General features: G+C 63.6%; 3 protein-coding genes across 5 annotated transcripts; all 3 read left to right on the top strand.

The window, feature by feature from the left end:
• Nucleotides 1-2,339: 2,339 nt before the first annotated feature.
• Nucleotides 2,340-5,768, top strand: LOC113999012 (protein ANTAGONIST OF LIKE HETEROCHROMATIN PROTEIN 1-like). Its single transcript, XM_027742159.2, has 2 exons — nt 2,340-2,551; nt 4,447-5,768. Exons 1-2 carry the CDS (start codon nt 2,372-2,374, stop codon nt 5,563-5,565), a joined length of 1,299 nt encoding a protein of 432 aa, XP_027597960.1. The 5' UTR covers nt 2,340-2,371; the 3' UTR covers nt 5,566-5,768.
• Nucleotides 5,769-6,556: 788 nt separating this feature from the next.
• DOHH (deoxyhypusine hydroxylase) lies at nt 6,557-10,174 on the top strand. 2 transcript variants are annotated; one of them, XM_027742164.2, is made up of 5 exons: nt 6,557-6,590; nt 7,013-7,343; nt 7,890-7,966; nt 8,133-8,370; nt 9,084-10,174. In XM_027742164.2, the coding sequence occupies exons 2-5, from the start codon at nt 7,070-7,072 to the stop codon at nt 9,398-9,400; spliced, it is 906 nt and encodes a 301-aa protein (XP_027597965.1). In that variant the 5' UTR covers nt 6,557-6,590; nt 7,013-7,069; the 3' UTR covers nt 9,401-10,174. The 2 variants fall into 2 exon arrangements, with proteins under 2 accessions (XP_027597965.1, XP_039242071.1); XM_039386137.1 differs by lacking the exon at nt 6,557-6,590 and having other exon boundaries at nt 6,970-7,343.
• Nucleotides 10,175-14,121: 3,947 nt separating this feature from the next.
• SMIM24 (small integral membrane protein 24) lies at nt 14,122-15,499 on the top strand. 2 transcript variants are annotated; one of them, XM_027742165.2, is made up of 4 exons: nt 14,122-14,225; nt 14,621-14,738; nt 14,844-14,882; nt 15,106-15,499. In XM_027742165.2, the coding sequence occupies exons 1-4, from the start codon at nt 14,153-14,155 to the stop codon at nt 15,194-15,196; spliced, it is 321 nt and encodes a 106-aa protein (XP_027597966.1). In that variant the 5' UTR covers nt 14,122-14,152; the 3' UTR covers nt 15,197-15,499. The 2 variants fall into 2 exon arrangements, with proteins under 2 accessions (XP_027597966.1, XP_039242070.1); XM_039386136.1 differs by lacking the exon at nt 14,122-14,225 and having other exon boundaries at nt 14,377-14,738.
• The last annotated feature ends 4,038 nt before the right edge of the window (nt 15,500-19,537 follow it).

Genomic DNA, 19,537 nt, shown 5'->3' with positions numbered 1-19,537 from the left:
TCCTTAAGGGGGTTCTTGGGTCCCTGGAGAGGTCCTAAGGTCTCTGTAGGAGGTTGTTCAGTCCTTAAGGGAGTTCCTCAGGTCCCTGGGGGAATGTCTTGTGTCCTGAGGGGGTGGCCCTGGCCCCCCAGGAGGGTGTGTGACTCCTGTGTCCCCCCCCCAGGCAAGGTTTGTGGCTCAGTGCAGGACTGCCCCACATTCCTGGGCAGGGTCCATGGCCCCCCATTCCCGGTCCCTGCCCCCCATTATCCCCATGTGCCTACCAGTGCCTGTGGAGGGACTGATGCCAGGGGCCCCAGGGTGTCCCTTGAGGGTCCCACTGTCCATCTGCAATGCTCTGGTGACCCAGTGCCAGCATGTCACTGTCACCCTGCTCAGCACAACCATCCTGATCCTACTGCAGCAATGCAGTGAGCTGCAATTCCCTGGTTATTAATCATGGATTGATTCCCTGGTTATTAATCACGGACTCCCTGGTTATCAATCATGCAGCTTGGCCTCACATAATAATAAAGTCTCTCTTTAAAGCTTCCTTGTATGTTATTTACAACAACAAGAAACAGCTGATAACTGCTGCCCTGAGAAGGAACAGAGTAATCCATGGAATCCCAGAATATCCTGAGCTGGAAGGGACCCACAGGGATCATCCAATCCAACCCCTGGCCCTGCACAGACACCCCAACAATCCCACCCTGTCCCTCAGAGCGTTGTCCAAATGCTCCTGGAGCTCTGGCAGCCTTGGGGCCGTGCCCACTGCCCTGGGGAGCCTGGGCAGTGCCCCAGCACCCTCTGGGGGAAGAACCTTTCCCTGAGATCCATCCCAACCCCCTGGCACAGCTCCAGCCCTTCCCTGGGTCCTGTCCCTGGTCCCAGAGCAGAGCTCAGTCCCTGCCCCTCCGCCTCCCCTCGGCAGGAGCTGCAGCCCCCGAGGAGTCTCCCCTCAGTCTCCTCTGCTCCAGCTGAACCAGCCGAGTGCCCTCAGCTGCTCCTCAGACCCTTCCCCTCCAGACCCTTCCCCAGCTCCGTGTCCCTCCTTTGGACAGTGTCCATATTGTGGCCCCCAAACTGCTCCCAGGACTCAAGATGATTCCCTTTTAATAGTCCCTGGCTAAGGCCATGAGATGCCCAGCAGCCTCCCTGCAGGCATCCTCCCTATTGCCATAGGAGACTTCAGGATGTGGGATATCCCCCACCATGGCACATCCTGAAACCCATCAGGCTTTGGGAAGAGTGGGCACCACTCCCAGGGCACCATCAGGGCACAGGCACTACCTGTCTGAGGTTGGGGCCTTTTCTTTTGTCACAGTGGTGCCAGTCATTGCCCCAGTCAAGGTTGGTGAGCTTTTCCCCATCTTTTCCAGCCTCCCTGCAAATCCAAGGCAGGTTTGGGGTTTTGTTGTTGGAGGATTTCTTATTGTTTCCGTGTTGCCAGTCCTTGCCCCAGCCAAGCAAGGACTTGGGCAAGGACACGACCCTTTTCCAGCCTGGCCTGGTGGTGGAAAGGGAATGGGTCAGGGCTGGCCTGGGTATGACCCAGCAGTGCAGTGGGGATTAGGGTGGGAATGGGGATGGCACTGGGGATGGGGATGGAGATGAGGATGGTGGTAGGGATGGGGATGGTGGGGCGGAGTGGTGGGGATGTGGATGAGAATGGGACAGGGGATGGAGATGAGGATGGTGGTGGGGATGGGGATGGTGGTGGGGAGGGACATGGCACTGGGGATGAGGATAGTGGTGGGGGGGGCTGAGGATGGCTGTACAGTGCTGTTGGGATGGGAAAGGGGATGGGGATGGGATGGCTGTAGAGTGCTGTTGGGATGGGGAAGGGTTTGGGGATGGGATGGCTGTAGGGTGCTGTTGGGATGGGGATGGGGGTGGGGATGGCGCTGCGATGGGGATGGCGGTAGGGATGGGGATGGTGGTAGGGATGGGGATGGCGGTGCGATGAGGATAGCAGTGCGATGGGGATGGTGGTGTGATGGGGATGGCGGTAGGGATGGGGATGGCGGTGCGATGGGGATGGCGGTAGGGATGGGGATGGCGGTAGGGACGGCGATGGCAGTAGGGATGGGGATGGCGGTGCGATGGGGATGGCGGTGCGATGAGGATGGCGGTGCGACGGGGATGGCGGTGCGACGGGGATGGCAGTAGGGATGGGGATGGCGGTGCGACGGGGATGGCGGTAGGGATGGGGATGGCGGTGCGACGGGGATGGCCGCGGGGATGGCGGTGCCCGCACAGCGCCGTTCCGCCGGCCATGGCCGTGCCCGCACGGAGCACAGCCCCGCGGTACCGCCCCGTCCCGCCCCCGGTGCCGCCGTGACCCCGCGGGCCGATCACTTCCAGGGCGGCCCCGGCTCCCGATTTGAAAATGCGGGAGCGGCTCCTGGTGCTGCTGTGCGCGCTGGCCCGGCGGCGGCGGCGGCGGCGGGGGGCGGCCATGGCCGGCACCGGCAGCGGGACCGGCGGCGGCGGCGGCGGCTGGGACGGGCCGCAGCGGCGGGCCTGGCTCCGGCACTACTACAGCCAGCGGCAGAAACGGCTCATGACGGTGACCGGGCCGCGGCCGGGGATGGGGGGACCGGAGGGGACGTGGGGACACGGGGGCACGGAGGATGGGGGGATGCGGGGGACACGTGGAGATCGTGGGGACTCAGAGGGTGGGGGAATTGTGGAGACTGTGGGGAGATCGTGGGGACTCAGAGGATGGGGGAATACGGGGAGATCGTGGGGACTCAGAGGATGGGGGGGTCACGGGGGATGTACGGAGGTCACGGAGACACAAAGGATGAGGGGATATGGGGGAACAGGGACACAAAATATGGGGTGTCACAGGGGATACACTGAGAACATGGGGACACAAAGGATAGGGAATGTGGGGGACACGGAGTGGTCACAGAGACATGCAGGATGGGGGGGACACACAGTGGTCACAGGGACACAAAGGATGGGGGAATACGGGGAGATCGTGGGGACACAAAGGGTGGGGGAATACGGGGAGATCGTGGGGACTCAGAGGATGGGGGAATACGGGGAGATTGTGGGGACTCAGAGGATGGGGGAATTCGGGGAGATTGTGGGGACTCAGAGGATGGGGGAATTCGGGGAGATTGTGGGGACTCAGAGGATGGGGGGTCACAGGGGATGTACGGAGGTCATGGAGACACAAAGGATGAGGGGACATGGGGGACAGGCAGTGGTCACAGGGACACAAAGTATGGGGATGTCACAGGGGATACACTGAGGACACGGGGACACAAAGGATTGGGGATATGGGGGATACGGAGTGGTCACGGAGACATGCAGGATGGGAGGATGGGGGGACACACGGTGGTCACAGGGACACAAAGGATGGGGGGATATGGGGACATGTGGAGGTCATAGAGATAAGGGGGATGGGGGATTTGGGAGACACACAGAGGTCACATAGGAAGGGGGATGTGTGAGACACGGAACACATGGACAGGAGGGATGTGGGGCACAAGGGTACACAGGTCACAGGGACACACAAAATGGGGAGCAGGGGGTGCAGGACACAAAGTACAGGGGTGGGAAGGATGGGGAGCACGGGGACATCACAAGTGAGACACAAAGAGTGGGGGACATATGAGACCCAAAACATGGGATGTGGGACTGAAAGGACACATGGACACAGATCACAAAGGATGGGGAATGCGGGGGCTCTGTGGGACACAAAGACAGGGACACAAAGGATGGGGGGACATGAGGGACAGAGGACTTGAAGGACACGGGACATGATCCTGGACACAGAGGATGGGGGATGCAGAGGATATGGGGACATGAAGGAGGGGTGACATCAAAGGTGGAGGACACAAAAGATGGGGATACAAAAGGCCTGGGGATACAAGTGATACAGAGCAGCAAGGACAAGCTTAGGAGGGGGAACATGGGGGACCCACTGCCCTTGGCAGTGGCCAAGGAAAGGGAAAAAAAACTCTTTTCAGCTTAAAGTTGTTTTTAGAATTTAATAACAGAAAAACAATTCCTGTGGAGGGACCAGGAGCTCCCCTTTCCAAATCATGACTCCCACTTCTGAGGGGTGCTCGCTCCCCCTTCCAATTCGGGGCTGAGCCCACAATTCCCTTGGTCACAGGAAATCCAGGAACGGTAGTTAAAATATAATGGTTAAAATATAATTTGGGGAGTGGGCACCCCGAAAAGGGATTTTTTCAGAAAGCTCCTTGTCTGCAATGCTTGGGTGTCTTGTCCAGGCTCACAACTACTGCCTGGTGGGTTTGCAGTGGCGTTTCTGAGGAAGATTTGCCCCACCGTTTGTCTGGTTGGAACCACAGGCCACCTGGCACTGGCTCACCCCCTGCCTTGAGCAGGTCTCTTGAGCTGGGTGGTCTTCAGAGGGGCATCCTGGTGAGGTGCAGGGTGGGGATGGGGAGGTGCCCTCTCACCCCCCTCTTGTCTCCCCTGCAGCTCCTGATCGCTCACCGGAGGAGAACCAGCTGCTGCTTCTACCCCCGTGCCTGGCCCAGCCTCAGGAGCTCGGACTGGTGGGAGCGGGTGGTCCTGAAGGAGTTTGGGCCCCAGGACTGGCTGGAGAAGTTCAGGATGTCCAAGGAGACCTTCTTCTACGTCTGCAACCAGCTGCGGCCCGGGCTGGCCCCGCACAGCGCCCACTTCCACCCCACCCTGCCCCTGGAGAAGAGGGTGGCCGTGGCCCTGTGGCACCTGGCCACCAACGTGGGGTACCAGACCCTGAGCCCGCTCTTCGGCGTGGGGCCCTCCACGGTGCAGAGCTGTGTGAGGGAGGTGAGCTACGCCGTGGTGCTGCTGCTGAAGCCGCTCTACCTGCGGCTGCCCAGCGAGAAGGAGCTGGAGAACATGGTGCGGATCTTCCGCACGCGCTGGGGCTTCCCCCACTGCATCGGGGCGCTGGACAGCCTGCACATCCCCATCCACCCGCCCCTGCGCCTCGCCAGCGACTACTGCAACGGCCAGGGCTGGCACTCCATCCTCACACAGGCCACCGTGGACGGGCTGGGGCAGTTCTGGGACGTGTCCACCGCCTTCCCGGGCAGCATGGAGAACAGCGCGGTGCTGGAGAGCTCCAGCCTGTGGGTGCTGGCCAAGGAGGGCCGGCTGTGCCCCAACCCTCCCAAGCACTTCATGGGGAAGGCGCAGAAGTACGTGCTGCTGGGCGATGCCACCTACCCCCTGCAGGACTGGATCCTCAAGCCCTACCAGGAGGACGAGAACCTCACCCAGCGCCAGCTGCAGTTCAACTACCGCCTGAGGCGGGCGCACAGCGTCATCGAGAACGCCTTCCTGCGCCTCAAGGCGCGCTGGCAGATCCTCCTCAAGTGTGATGACTGCAGCCTGGAGCTGCTGCCCACCCTGGTCCTGGCCTGCTGCATCCTGCACAACGTCTGCGAGGCCCACGACAACCCCTTCAACGAGGAGTGGCTGGAGGGGGCCGAGCCCACCGAGCTGCCCAAGCCCTGCCAGCCCGCGCCGGCTGCCATGGAGGACAACGGGGCCGAGCAAGTGCGGGAGCTGATGTGCCAGTATTTCGAGAGCTGCGGGGAGGGCTGATGGGGCCACCCAGCACATCCCTGCACATCCCTGCTCCAAGACTCTGGCAAACATTGGCCCAGCGGTGCCAGGACTGCAGCCTGACCAGCTGTACCATCCGGGCCTGGGGCAGGGAGGGGCGGCCGTGTCATGCTCGTGCCGGGTTTGCTGTGCGGGTTTCAGGCAGCAGAATGTATTTTGTGCCCTTGCTCTCTCTGCCAGGATCTGAGTGGTGTGGTGTGTGCTGTGGGAGCAAAGTGGGGATCGTGGCTGAGCGGACGGGGCAATGGGGATCTCCCTCTCCTCTGTCCCGAGGGCCCTCCGACAGGGCCGAAACCAGCAGGAGCCTTGAAATGAGGCAAAACTCCTGTGAAGGTTCGAAATCTGCTGCGTAAACACACCTGGGAGGGGAAGGGGAGGAAGAGGCACAGCAGTGACTTGCCAAGGGAATGAAACTGCACCCACGAACTCCTGCACGTGCTACCCTGGGGCAATTGGGGTGGGCTGCCCAGCCTGGCACCCCCCAGCTCCCCTCAGGGTGGGGTTTGCCCAGCCTGGCACCCCCAGCCTCTCTCCAGAAGGGTTTGCCCACCCTGGCAGCCCCTGATCCCTCCCTGGAAGGGTCTTTTCCAGCCTGGCACCCTCTGGCCCCTCTCTGGAGGGATTTACCCACCCTAGTCTGTCTCAGGGTGGGCCTTGCCCAGCCTGGCCCCTCTCTAGAGGAGTTTGCACAGCCTGGCACCCCCCACCCCTCTCTGGAGGGATTTACCCATCCTGCTCCTTCTCTGGGGTTTGCCCAGCCTGGAGCACCCCCGGCCCTTCTCCAGGGGGGGGTCCCTGTCCCCCTGCCCGGCTCTTCCCCCCGCTCCCCCCCCACACCGCTCCCCATCCCGGTTCCCGCCGAGCCGGACCCGCCTCCCGGGAAATGGCGGCGCTGGGGGAGGCAGCGCCCCCTGGTGGCCGGGGAGCCAGCGCTCCCTCCCGCGCCGTGCTGCGCACGCGCCTTCGCTCGGTCACGTGACGGAGCAGCAACATGGCGGCGCGCGGTGAGTGTGGCACCGGCACGGCCGGAACCTCCCGGCCACCCCCGGACCCCCCCGGCACCATCCTGGAACGCCCCCAGTCCCTCTGGTCCTCCCTGGTCACCCCCGGACACCTCCCCCGGCACCATCCAGGAACCCCTCCAGTCCCTCCGGTCCTCTCTGGTCACCCCCGGACCCCCCGGCACCCTCCAGGAACCCCCCCAGTCCGTCTGTTTCCCGCTGATCTTCTGTGTCTCCCTTCGGGCTCCAGTTCCCTCGGGCCCGGCCCGGCGCGATCGCGGCAGGGGATTCATGTCCGTCCCGGGTATCTGGTGAACCGGGGTCCGGGCACTCGCTGTAGGCTCAGCCCCGGCCCCGGGGTCCCGTTCACCGGGACCCGGTGGCAGCGAGGGCTCCCCGTGACTCGCTCCCTTCCCCGCGCGCAGGACGGTGACCGAGGAGCCCCCGCAGCGCACTTCGTGTGACCGGACCGTGCCCCCGCCATGGTGACGGAGCAGGAGCTGGAGGCCATCGGCCGCGTGCTGCTGGACGCGGCGCAGCCTCTGCCCGCGCGGTTCCGGGCGCTCTTCACCCTGAGGAACCTGGGTGGCCCCACGGCCGTGCGCTGGATCGGCCGCGCCTTCGGGGACGGCTCGGCGCTGCTGAAGCACGAGCTGGCCTTCTGCCTGGGCCAGATGCAGGACGAGGCCGCCATCCCCGTGCTCATCCAGGTGCTGGAGGACACGGCACAGGAGCCCATGGTCAGGCACGAAGCAGGTGCGGCAGCTTCTGTGGCTCTGGGGTGGGGAAGGGCTGGCAAGTGGGGCTTGGGGGTGCTTCCCCCCCTGTACTGAGAAGCTCATGGGGGCCTGGTCCAACTTGGCTGTCAGTCCCTGAGTCATGGAATGCCTCACCACATCCTCTGGCCAGGCCTGGCTGGACTGGTTGGCCGAGCCCTCCTGTTCCACCGGAGGCTCCCTCTTGGCCAGGCTCCCTCCTGCTGCGTTTGTCCCATTTGGAATTGGTCAGTCAGGCCTATGTCCACTTATGTCCCATTTGGAATCTGTCAGTCAGGCCTGTGTCCACACTTGTCCCATTTGGAATTGGTCAGTCAGGCCTGTGTCCACATTTGTCCCACTTGGGATCGGTCAGTCAGGCCCGTGTCCATGTTTGTCCCATTTGGGATCTGTCAGCCAGGCCTGTGTCCTCATTTGTCCTGTTTGGGATCAGTTGTCCATATTTCAGAGGAGGGCAAGGCTTTGCCAGAGGACACAGCAGGGTCCTCCTCATAGAGACACCCCAATCCTGTCCTTCATCTTTCAGGTGAAGCCCTGGGAGCTATTGGGAACCCCAAGGTACTGGATATCCTGAGACGCTATTCCGAGGACCCCGTGGTCGAGGTGAGGATCCCGGGGGATCGTTTCCCATGGGATGCAGCACTGCTGATCTGGAAGGGTGAGGCAGGTCCCTCCTGGGCAGCCCCTGCCTCTGGGTGGTGCCATCCTGCTGCGTGCTGGGGCCCTCCCAGTGCTGTCCCACAGCCAGAGCCATGTCCCTGTCCCTCAGGTGGCAGAGACGTGCCAGCTGGCTGTGAGGAGGCTGGAGTGGCTGCAGGAGAACAAGGAGAAGCCAGGCACCAGCCCGTACCTCTCCGTGGATCCTGCTCCCCCCGCCGAGGAGACGGACGTTGCCAAACTCCGGGAGACCCTCCTGGATGAGTCCCGGGAGCTGTTCGAGCGGTACCGCGCCATGTTCGCCCTGCGGAACCTGGGGGGCCAGGAGGCTGTGCTGGCACTGGCCGAAGGTGAGGGGCTGTCCTTGCTGTGAGTCTGTCCAGGTTAATCCAGGATGAGCCCTTCCCAAGTCCAGGGCTGCCAGAGCTGCTCTCACATGTTTGTGTCCAGAGCTGCTGCCCCCCTGCCACATCGCAGAGTGCTGGGTGGTCTCTGGTGTGTTCCAGAGCCCCCTTGCCACCCTCCAGACCCCCTTCCCTAAAGGGTTGGGGTGGGAGGGCACAGGCTGTGATGATGGCCCGGGACCAGCCTGTCGGACCTGGCCCCAGGGTCTTGAGGTCCTGCTCTCCTGGCCTGGAAAGTCAGAGGCTGCTGGGGTTTGGGAGTAGCTCTGGAGAGGGGAGTAAATGTCTCCATGGCCCAGGAACTGTTTGGACCAGCCCCCCAACCCCCAGCCTGAGGGAAGTGCATGAGGCTCTCCAGCCATCTGGGAGCTTCAGGTCCGTGAGACAGGATCTGTCAGCTCCTGCTCCAGCTGCTCTGTCCCAGAAGGCTGGAGACTGTGGCTGCCAGTCCTGCTGGAAATTGTGTGGTGGGGCAGGGCCCTGGGGCAGGCGGGGGGTGGCAGCTCTGCCGGGGGGGTGGGTGCTGCCATCACGGGAGGGCATCAGAGCAAGGTTGGGCTCAAGGAGCAGGATGCCCCTTCCCACGGGGTGGGGTGGTGACCCACGGCATCCCCCAGCTTCCTATCGAGGCATCTCATCTCCCCGCCCCCTCTCCGCAGGGCTGCGCTGCGGCAGCGCGCTGTTCCGCCACGAGGTCGGGTACGTGCTGGGGCAGCTGCAGGACGAGGCGTGCGTCCCTCAGCTCACGGCCGTGCTGTGCAGCCCCTCCGAGAGCCCCATGGTGCGGCACGAGTGCGCCGAGGCGCTGGGGGCCATCGCGCGGCCGTCCTGCCTGCGCGCCCTGCGCGCCTTCGCCGGCGACGGGGAGCGCGTGGTGCGCGAGAGCTGCCAGGTGGCCCTGGACATGTACGAGTACGAGAACGGCGCCCAGTTCCAGTACGCCGACGGGCTCTGCAAGCTGCAGGCCTCCCCCTGAGCCTGCACGGGGGGCACCGGGGGGGACACGCTGCCCCCCGCCCCCTCCCGCTGCCGATCGTGCTTCCGTGGCCGCCCCTGTCGGCTTTGCCGCGCGGAGGTGGAGGAGGAACTGGATTTGCTCTCTCTGGCACACCTACAACCACCTTTTCGCTCCAAATCCAGGCTGAGCTGCTACTTGCCTCCCACCAGCCCCTGTTTCCTGGATCTGCCCCTGTTTTCCCTGCCAGGATCAGCGCTGCCTGCCCGCAGCCTGGCTTGGGGCTTGGACCAGGTGGGCTCTGCTCGGCAGGTCGGAGCCTGCCGTGGCTCTGCAGGGCTTGAGGCTGCTCTGCCTTGGTGCTGCCACGTCGGCTCGGCGTGAAACGGCTCTGTTCTCCCCACCTGAGCTTTGCTGGGGGCCAAGATGGGCTTTGGGCACCCGCTCTGTGGATTGTGGTGTTGGGATGCTTCTAAATTGCCCTCGGTGCTGGTGCCGAGCTGGGGCCCTCCTCGCCCCCGCGGTGGGTTTGGCCTCTCCTGTTGGGACAGGCCGGGGCTGAGCCTGTGGCAGCCTCTGCCCTGGGATGGGGTTGTTTCGTGGCAAAGTTGGGAAGATTTGGCTGTTTTTTCTTTCTGCAGGGAATGGTGCTGCCATTAGGGCGGGCAGGGTGAGGTAGAGCCTGCCTGGGCATCCCCTCATGTGTAACCAGAGCTGGGAGGGCTGAGGCTGCTGCTGGCACCCAAACCCAAACCCTGTGGCCAGCCCAGCCTGGGTGCTGGGGGGGCTGGCAGGGAATAAAGCACTGGCACAGGGAGCTGGAGTGAGTGGAGCTGTGATTTCTCTGTGCCCAGGTGTGAGGTGCCCCCAGTGCCACGGGGTTGGACCCTGGCGGGGAGCCCAGGGGTTGCTGTAACGGAATCATAGGACCATCAAAGTTGGAAAGGATCTTTCAAATAGAGTCCAGCTGTGGTGGAAGGAGAGAGCAGGGAGTGGGGTGCCTGGTAGCGTGGGGTAAAACCCCACAGCCCTGGGAAGGAGGGTGGATGTTGCCCATGGGGTGCCCCGGGAGCCCCCTCCCAGCACTGCCCAGCAGAGGGGCCAGTGGGTCCCACTGCCTCGAGGGCCTGGCACCCTTCTGGGCATGGCTGGCTCTTCCCCTTGTCCAAGGGCTCCCTGCGAGTCACTCCCAGGCTCAATCCTCTTAGTCCCTGTGGCTGGCTCAGCATCCCCAGGGCTCTGGTGCTCAGGGACACAACCAAAGGGCAGCGCTGGCCATGGCCCAGCCTGACCCAGTTCAGGACCCCAGGGAAGGGTGTCTTACTCAAGATGTGACCAGTTTTGATCACTTGTACACACTGCAAGTCAGTCCCACGTGCCCAGTTTCTGTGGACAGGGTCAGCTGTGTGTGACATGGAGGGTGGGGGGCTCTGAACCTCCGTTCCCCAGCACTGGGGACAGACACCTGGTGTTCTCACACTGTTTGGAGTCAGCAGCTGTTATGGGCTTTCTTGTCCCCCTTCCCTCACCCTCCATAGCCCCGGGGTGGAGGGCAGCACCCTGCTGGCACTTCAGGCTCTGGGGTGTCCCTGTGTCCATCTCCATCCCCAGGACAGTGGGATGGGTGATTTCCCCCCCGTGCCATGTTATCATTTCCACTGTCCCCTTCCTGGCACACGGGCTCTGGCACGCTGCCAGCACATTTCCTTGGCATCTGCTGCTGTGTTTGTTCCCACTTATCACCCAGCCCTTGATCTCCAGCCTTTCCACAGGTGACTCACGTGGACCGTGCAGGGTTGTTTCCCAATCTTTCTGTGACAGTGTTTGCCTCTGCTCCCCCAAGCATCTTTTAAGCCCGTATTGGAACGAAACGCATTTCTGAGGCTGAGGTCTGGGTAGAGTGACCTGGTGCAGCAGAGCTGGGAGGTGCTGGAGTGGAGCAGGACTGGGCCTTGAGTCCTGGCTTGGCACCGAATCTGCCAGCACCTTCACCCCTCTCTATCCAGCCCGTGCTCGGAAGGGTTTTTCCAAAGCTGCTGCTGGTCCTGACCAAACCCCATCCTCCTGGGTGTGGGGGGAATCGCTTTTGGGGGATGTCTGGACCCCACACCCCCCTGCAGGCTGCTCAGCTCTGGGGGAGTCACACTGGGCACTGGGGGCACACTGGGCACTGGGCTGCCACATGTGACAGCCATTGTGAAGCTCTGGAAAGGTGACAGCCCCTCACCGTGGGCTGCTCCACCACCCAGTGAAGGGAGTCCTGCAGGAGCCCCCCTGACTGGGGCTGCATCCCCATCCCCTCTGCCCATCAGTTCCCGGCTCCGAGGGCACCGTGTCCTCCTGGATCTCACACCATCTGCTCCGGGGATCCAAGGCCTGCTCAGGGATTTAACCCAGCCCGGGGGAGGGAGGGGAGGACTCGGGCATCCCTCCCCATTCCTGCCCTTAGGAGTTCTCCAGCTGCAGGTGATTTCCCACTCCCAGGGGGGAATTGGGGTACCTGCGGTGCTGCCAGAGAGGCAGTTTGGGGTACCCTGACCCACGTCGGAGCCCAGTGGCCCTCCCAGGCTGAGGCAGCTGGGCTGTGCCCGGATTAGCGGGCGCTAAGCTCCTCCTCAGCAGCAGAGCTCCAGTGGCACGGAGGGCGAGTGGCACTGCCACCGGCCATGGGGACACCGCTGTCCCTGTGAGCCTCCGGCAGAGGTGTGGGGGGAGCTGGCCATGGCCCTGGCAGGGGGAGTGTGGGGGCCGCGGCACTTGCTGCAGTCCCCCCCCGAGGAGGACGGGGTGCTGTACGTGGACTACAAGCCCCCGGCCCTGGACAGCATCCGCCTGCCCCGCTACGTCCTGTACCTGGTGATGGCGGCCACGCTGGTGCTGGTGGTGGCCTATGCCATCGTGGGGCACCTCATCAAGGACCTGGTGCACGACTTTGCTGGTGAGTGCTGCCCAGAGCGGGGTCGGGCTTTGGGGGGGGGCCGGGGGCAGGGGCATCCCCCCCGCCCGGAGCCTGTGCTACGGCGGGGCTGTGCTGCTGATGGCTCCGTCCCTGCCCCCGCAGACTGGGCGTTCGGGCCCAAGCCGGAGGAGGAGAAGGCGGTGATGGCCGAGGGCACCGTGCCGGAGGTGGAGTGGTTGGAGGAGGACGAGGTGCTGGTGGAGCGGAAGGTGGAGGGTGAAGGCGCCGGGGTCCTGCCGGGCATGGACGTCCCGCCGGCACTGCTGGCCCCACGCAGCTCCGTCTCCTTCGCTGACTCCCCCAAGAAGAGGTTCTTCTAGGGCCAGGGGACCTCCCCTGCCACCAGCGGGACCCCACAGCCCTGCCCGACTGTCAGGTCACAGCACAGATGCTGCCATGGCTTCCTCCTCCCTGCCCAGCCCCAGCGCTCCCCCCCGGTCCTCACCCAGCAGAGCTGCCTGCCCCAGCCCCGCTCGTCCCTTGGCCCAGCACAGCACGGGGAGTGGCAGGGCTGGGACCCGAACCTTTGCCAGGGGTAACAGCACCCCTTGGCACAGCCGAGCCACCCTTGGGCACGGGCACGTGGGGCGGGACACGTGTGTGGGTGCACACGTGGACACACGTGGGTGTGTAAGGGTGGGTGCTCAGCAGTGCAAACCCCTGGCATGGGGGCACAGACACTTGTGGGCAGGGGGCACAGACGTGGGTGTGCACATGGAAACATGGATGCAAACACCTTTGGGGGGTCCCACATCAGCACAGGCACACAGGGAGGGATGGACAGACAGACAGACAGACAGACACCAAGGCTATGCTGTCCCACCTTCCCCTTGGTGCCCTGGCACTGCCAGGCTGTGCCCAGTGGCACCCACAGATGCTCCAAAGCCAGTCTTGGGGTCAAAGTACCCGTGAACCTCTCTGTGGCCCAGGGTGAGGGCACTGGGGATGGGGGCTGTCATACAGACCCACACCCCCTGCCTGAAACCCAGGCTGGGGCTGGATCCCGTCCCCACCCCTGCAGTGGGACCCCTGTCCTTGTGTCCCCAGGCTCCTTCACCCCTCAGGAAATCACCACAGTCAGGGTGGTCCTGCCAGAACCCCCTGTCCATCCCTGGGGTGCTGCTGGCCACCCCATACCTCAGTTTCCACTGTGCTCTGGTGGTCTACCCAGTGACACCATTAATATTCAGCTGGGGACAGTACCAGGCACTCCTTGGGACGGGATGGAGTCCACCTGGCACGAACTGGGATCCTCTGGAGGCCTGGGGAAGGGCTGGGAGTGGCCTGGCACTGCCCGTTGCCCCTTGTGCTGCCCCACCCCCATGGGATCTGCCCCAGCGCTGCCAGTGGGGGTGAATTGGCACCCCATAAGAGGGGAGGCTGAGGTGGGGAGCAGGCAGGATGGGCACCCATCCACCCCACCACCCACCAGTCTGTCCTCTCACACCCCCCCCACCTTACTGTCCATCCATCCGTCCTCTCCTCTGTCCACTCACCAACCCTTGGGGTGGTTCCCAGTCCTGGGCACGGGGGCACCACCGTGGTCCCCGAGGTGCCTGAGCCAGGGGAGAGGTGCCACCTCCCACGGGAGACAGGAGTCACGTTGCCATGGCGCTTGGCGACACTTGTCCCCGGGAGGCCAATAAAGGTGCCCGTTGCCCTCGGCGCAGAGACAACGCCCAGGCCGGCGGGGACAGGAGCTCATCTCGAGGAGCAGGACCCAGCCGTGCCCGAGAGACAACGCCCAGGCCGGCGGGGACAGGAGCTCATCTCGAGGAGCAGGACCCAGCCGTGCCCGAGCCCTCTGCCCGAAAATGCCGTGGCCCTCGCAGCCCCTCTCGCTCCTGGTCCTGCTCGTCCTCGCTGCCACCGCCCGGGGACAGACCAGTAGGTGCCTCGTGCCCCTCCCGCGCCCCTGGGGTGCCTGGGGGGGTGGCCGTGCCCACCCCAAGGCATCTGAGAGACCTTCCCAGTGAGAGCAGTCTGTCCCCAGTGCTCCCCACCTGCTGTCCCCAGTGCTCCCCACCATGCCAGGCACCCCCACGCTCTGCCGGGCACGGGTGGGCTATGTCGGAGGTGGCTTCCTTGGCACCCGAGGGATAGCGGGAAGGGGGGAATGATGAGTGTCTGCCAATGTCCTCTGGTGTCCCCAGTGTGCTCCCCACAACTGGGGCCCCGTACCAGGGTTTGGGGGATCCCATCCCTTGCAGGATGGAGCTGCTCTGAAGCTGTCCCCATCCCCATCTCTTGCCATCCCCTGTACCCGTTCCCCTGCCATGTAGGCACCGGCCCAAAGGTGCTGCAGCCTTGGCTCCTGGGCCTCACGGTCGTCGTCGTCTTCCTCTTCGTCGTCTTCGTGGTGCTGATCATTAACCGGTTCTGGAGTCTCAGGAAGCGCAGGTGGGGGGGCCGGGGGGTGCTGGCGGGGGGGCCGTGTGGCAGGAAGCCATGGGGTGGGGACAGGGCTGTCCCCGGGCACCACTCAGCCCCTCTCTTGCCTCGCAGGAAGCAGAGCGACTACCCGGAGACCAAGGGGACTGACAGGTACCACGGCCCTGTGTGGGGGCGGCGGGGTGGCACCGGGACCTCCTCCCCAGTGGGGCTTGGATCCCCCCGAGGGTGGCCACGTGCCGGCGGTGCCGTGGTGGCCGGTGTGCCGTGGCGGCCCGGTGGTCCCGCGGTACCCCGCGTGCCCCTGGCACGGCCGCAGTGCCGGTGCCGTCGGGGCGGCCGTGCCCGGCTGACCCCCGTTCCCTCCCTCCCGCAGGATGGAGCGCTTCAGCCACGACAACCCGGCGGCCGAGGACAGCGACGAGGAGAGCGGCGGCAAGAAGGAATCCAACGCCACGTCCCTCTGAGCCCCCCTGGCCCCCACTGCCCACCCCGGGGCGCCGTCGCCGGGCACGGCGCCCTCACCCCGTCCGCGGGTGCGGCTCCGCGCCGGGTTTCGGAGGCAGCCGCGGCCACGGTGGCACCTCCCGCCCCGCGGCCGCCCCGGCTGCGGCCAAGACCCGGCATGGATTCTCCGTCCGCCGGAGCGGAGTGGGGGGGAGGGCGGTGGCCGGGAACCGTAGCGGGACCCCCTGACCCCCCCCAGCCCTGGGCTGGCGGTGGGTCCCAGCCCCCTTCCCAGTCGTGCCCAGTAAAGGTCCCCAGCCTGCTCCGGCGGCAAGCGTTTGGTGTCACCGCGCTGCGGAGGGGACTCTTCTGCACCCCGAGGTGCTGGGGGGGCGGTGGGGGCACCCCCGGGTGCCACCGGGGCAGGGCACAGTGGCAGTTTCCGAGCTGCCAGACCTCAGCGACCTCGGCACGGCGAGACACCTCGTCCGGCCACGCCGCCGCTCCGACAAGGCCGGGCCGAGGGGGGACACCGAGGGGTCGGGGGGCTGGGGAGCACTGGAGGGGGGCGGGCGGCCTCGCCCCTCGGCTGTCCTGAGCAGCGCTTGGGGACAGGGACGATGGGGACAAGGAGGGGCGACTGCGCGGCTTCGCGCCCTAGGGGTGAGGGCGATGACGTCATTGTCATGCGATGACGTCACGGGCACGAGGCAGTGACGTCGCGTGGCCAAGGTCCCCACGCAGAAGAGGTGGCAGCAGCTCTGAACCCCCCACGTGAACCCACGGCTGCCCCCACCCGTGTCCCTGTCCCCATGTGTCCCCTCCCTGCCCCCCCCGCAGCCCCATCCGCCTACGGGTGGGCGTCCCTCCTCGGGGGTGATGGGTGCCCACTGCCAGGCAGAGCTTTGTTCCAGTCCATCCCAGTGTCCCCCAGTTCACCCCCCGCTGGGACACCCGGTCTGTCCCCGGCCGTGCCTCAGTTTCTCCCGGGGCAGGGAAGGAAGGGCGGAGGCGAGCTGGAGTTGAAGCATAGCTTGTTTAATTTTTATACATTTTTTTTTTGTCTTTTTTTTTTTTTTTTTCGTTTTTTTAATCTTTTTTTTTGTGTGTCAGTTTTTTCTTTTTTGTTTTTTTCTTCTTTTTTGTCTCTTTTTTCTCTTTTTTGCATAGGGGAGGGGGGGAAACAACAAAAAAAAAAAAAAAAAAAAAAACCAAAAACAACCCAACGAAAAAAAACCCCCAAAACTAAAAGAAAACAAAAGAAACAAAACGAAAAAGAAAACCAAAAAAAAAAACCCAAAAATCCGTATCAGGGTCAGTAAGTGTATGTAGGCAGGAGCGGCGCTATCGGTAATGGCTGCGTACAATGGTATAATCAAATATCGTGAAGCACCAGGGAGGCGAGCGGGGGCTCGGGGGGGGGTCATGCGGGGCCGGGGGCCGCGGGGGGGGCACAGCCAGGGGGGCCCGGCCCCGGCTCGCGGCCCTGGTGCGCTCGCGGTGTGTATCGGCTGCGGCAAAGCAAAGCGAGAATCCGGCGAACGAGTAAAATATAACTGCGGGGGGGGGGAGGGAGGGAGGGGCAGCCCCTGCCCCCCCGGGGGGAGCGGGGACCCCCGAAAAGGCGGGCGGGGGCAGCCGGCGGCGCGGAGGCACTGCGGCGGGATTTTTGGTTTGGGTGAGGCGCGGTCCGGCCGGCTGCCGCCTCGGCGCCTTTTTGGGGCGGTTTCTCTCCTTTTTGCCGCTCTTTGCCCCGGGGTGGGTTTTGCCCCCCACACCCCGGCTCTCCCTCCCGCCTGCCCGCGGGCATCGCGCGGGGCACCCAGAGGGGCACCCACGGACCGGGGTACCCAGAGGGGCACCTGGGGGTCTCCCCGGGACACCCAGAGGGGCACCCGTGATTCTACCCGGGGCACACACGGGTATCTTCAGGGGCACCCAGAGGGGCATCACCTGGACCACCCAGAGGGACACCCAGAGGGACACCCAGGGGCACACAGAGGGATCCTCGTGGGTATTCCTCTGGGTACCCAGCAGGGCACCTGTGAGCACCGCCCGGGGCACCCAGAGAGTCACGCACAGGCATCACCTGGAGCATCCAGAGGAGCATCCACGGGCATCACCTGGAGCATCCATCGGGGCACCCATCGGGGCACCCGTGGGCGTCACCCGGAACACCCAAAGTGACACCCACGGGCATCGCATGGGAAACCCAGAGGGTCACCCGTGGGCATCTCGCGGGGCACCCACCACCGGGGGCACCCAGCGGGTCCCCAGCCGGCGCTGGGATCCCCGGGCTGGGGGCAGAAAGCAGCAAATTCCAAACTCCGAGTACAAAAAAAACCCAAACAAACAAAACAAAACTACAAAAAAACCCCAAAATCCAAAAAAGAACCCAAACCCCACCAAACAAGACATATATATATATAGGGGATTTTATATATATATATATATATATATTCCTTTGCGATTTAAAGTACCTTAACTGTGTGTGGGCCCGTGGGCCCGCGCCCCCCCGGCCCTGCAGCCCCATATATATATATGTGGAGATATATATATATATATATGTACAGGTTATTTGTTTTATTTATAGGTCACGAGGACTATTTTTAATTAATTTTTTTAAGCCGACGAGCCCGACTAAAAACCCTCTAGGAGAGACTGTAGTGCATGAAACCCCCGCGGTGATTGTCGAGCGGAGCCCCCTCGTGTCCCCATCCTGTGGGGGACTCCCCCGGAGCATCCCCAGGGACGGGGAGTGTTCCCTCCCCCCCCCCCCCCCCCCCGCGGCTTTGCGCCCACCCCGACCGCGGCCATCGAGGCCGCCGGGGATAAAAAAAAAAAAAAAAAAAAAAGGGAGAATGATTAAAAAAATAGAAATAATAAAAATGAGTGGTGCCCCCCGGGGAGGGCCCGGGGGGTGTTGCATATTCCCTTTGGGCAGAGCCGGGATTGCGGCCCCAGGGGGGTGTCGGGGGAGCAGTGCAAAGACCCCGGGGGCGCGGGGGGCTCCCCGGCTCCCCAAGGGGAAGCCCCCGGCCCGGCCCCCCCGCTGCCGCCCTATGGCCTGGGGGGCGTCGAGTTGATTCTTTTTTGCCTTTTTTTCACATGGTTTAAGGTGCTTTTCTTGCCGAGGGCGGGTTTTGGGGGGCTGCGGCCGCAGCCCGGCCGGACGTGCTGCCGGCCCGGGGTGGGGAGGCAGCAAGAGGGGGGCAGGGGACGGCCCCGGTGGTGTCCCCGCGGGGACGGGGGCTCTGGGAGCTTCCTCGGGGCGGGGGGGTGGGGGCCAGGCCCGAGGGGCGCCAGCGCCCCTCGCCTCCCCAGGGCTTGCCGGGGGGGCCGCCCTGGTGCCCCCCCCTCCCTCCGCTGTCACTGTCACCGCTGAAAAATGCTTTTTCTTTCTTTTTTTTTCCTATATTTTTTGCTTTGAGCTGAGCCTTTTCCAGCCTAAACCCCCTTTTTATGTTTTCTGGTTTTCTATTTTTTTTAAATTTTCTCTCTGTTTTTTTTTTTTTTTTTTTTTTTTTTTTTTTTTTTTTTTTTTTTTTTTTTTTTTTTTTTTTTTTTTTTTTTTTTTTTTTTTTTAAATTTTATCTCGTATTTTTGTACTCTATTTTCATTCCTCCCCCCTCAACTGGCCGCCACCCCCCCCCCCCCCCCGCTCCCTCCTTGCATTGTCCTTGCAGAAATCAATACTGCACCTTGCATAAAGAAGCGGCTCCCAAGGCTGTTCCCCTTCCCGGGGGACCCCCACACCAGCCTCACCGGTGGGCAAAACCCAGCGGGACGCGACCCCCCCCCCCCCCCCCCCCCGCCCCCCCACTAATACTTTTGGGCACCAAAAAAAAAAAAAAAAAAGAAAAATTAAAAATTTTAAAAGCTGTTGACGACGACGTTTCTTCATGCCCGAGCAGCAGCGATGCCGGTGCCACCCGCCCACCGGTGTCACGACCCGCGTCAGCCTCAGAGGGCTGTGGGGGGCGTCCCTCCGGCCGGCGGAACGCTTGGGTTTTAAGGCAAATTCTGGGTTTTTTGGGGGTGTCGGGCCCCTGCTCGGCAACGGGCACAGCAGGGAGAAGCGGGTAGAGGGCACCTCCTGCCACTCCCTGCTGCGCCAGCCGGACCCCCGGGGATGAAGCCGATGGGGATGGGGGTGAGGAGGAGGCTGTGACCCCCCCCCCGACACCAGCCCGGGGTGGGGGGGCACAGCTACATTCACACGGTTCCATTCCTGTCACGAGAGCAGCCGGGCTCAGCCCTCCTGGCCCTGCGCCCCATTGAACACCAATTAAAAAGCGGGGGTCCCCTAAGGGGGGGTGGGACGCTGTGGCCCCCCCGTAAGGGCCAGCCATGGGGGTCTC

This window comes from Pipra filicauda, unplaced genomic scaffold (genome assembly GCF_003945595.2).
Source record: "Pipra filicauda isolate LSUMZ 115617 unplaced genomic scaffold, ASM394559v2 scaffold467_size714961_pilon, whole genome shotgun sequence".
Classification (NCBI taxonomy): domain Eukaryota; kingdom Metazoa; phylum Chordata; class Aves; order Passeriformes; family Pipridae; genus Pipra; species Pipra filicauda.
This window is presented reverse-complemented; position numbering and strand designations above follow the sequence as displayed.

Coding starts and splice junctions, on each gene's coding strand:
- LOC113999012 (XM_027742159.2), top strand. CDS start 2,372: ATGCGGGAGCGGCTCCTGGTGCTGCTGTGCGCGCTGGCCCGGCGGCGG. Junction 2,552..4,446: donor GGCAGAAACGGCTCATGACG/GTGACCGGGCCG, acceptor TCTCCCCTGCAG/CTCCTGATCGCTCACCGGAG.
- DOHH (XM_027742164.2), top strand. CDS start 7,070: ATGGTGACGGAGCAGGAGCTGGAGGCCATCGGCCGCGTGCTGCTGGAC. Junction 7,967..8,132: donor CCGAGGACCCCGTGGTCGAG/GTGAGGATCCCG, acceptor CCTGTCCCTCAG/GTGGCAGAGACGTGCCAGCT. Junction 8,371..9,083: donor TGTGCTGGCACTGGCCGAAG/GTGAGGGGCTGT, acceptor CCCTCTCCGCAG/GGCTGCGCTGCGGCAGCGCG.
- SMIM24 (XM_039386136.1), top strand. CDS start 14,455: ATGATGAGTGTCTGCCAATGTCCTCTGGTGTCCCCAGTGTGCTCCCCA. Junction 14,739..14,843: donor TGGAGTCTCAGGAAGCGCAG/GTGGGGGGGCCG, acceptor CTTGCCTCGCAG/GAAGCAGAGCGACTACCCGG. Junction 14,883..15,105: donor GAGACCAAGGGGACTGACAG/GTACCACGGCCC, acceptor TCCCTCCCGCAG/GATGGAGCGCTTCAGCCACG.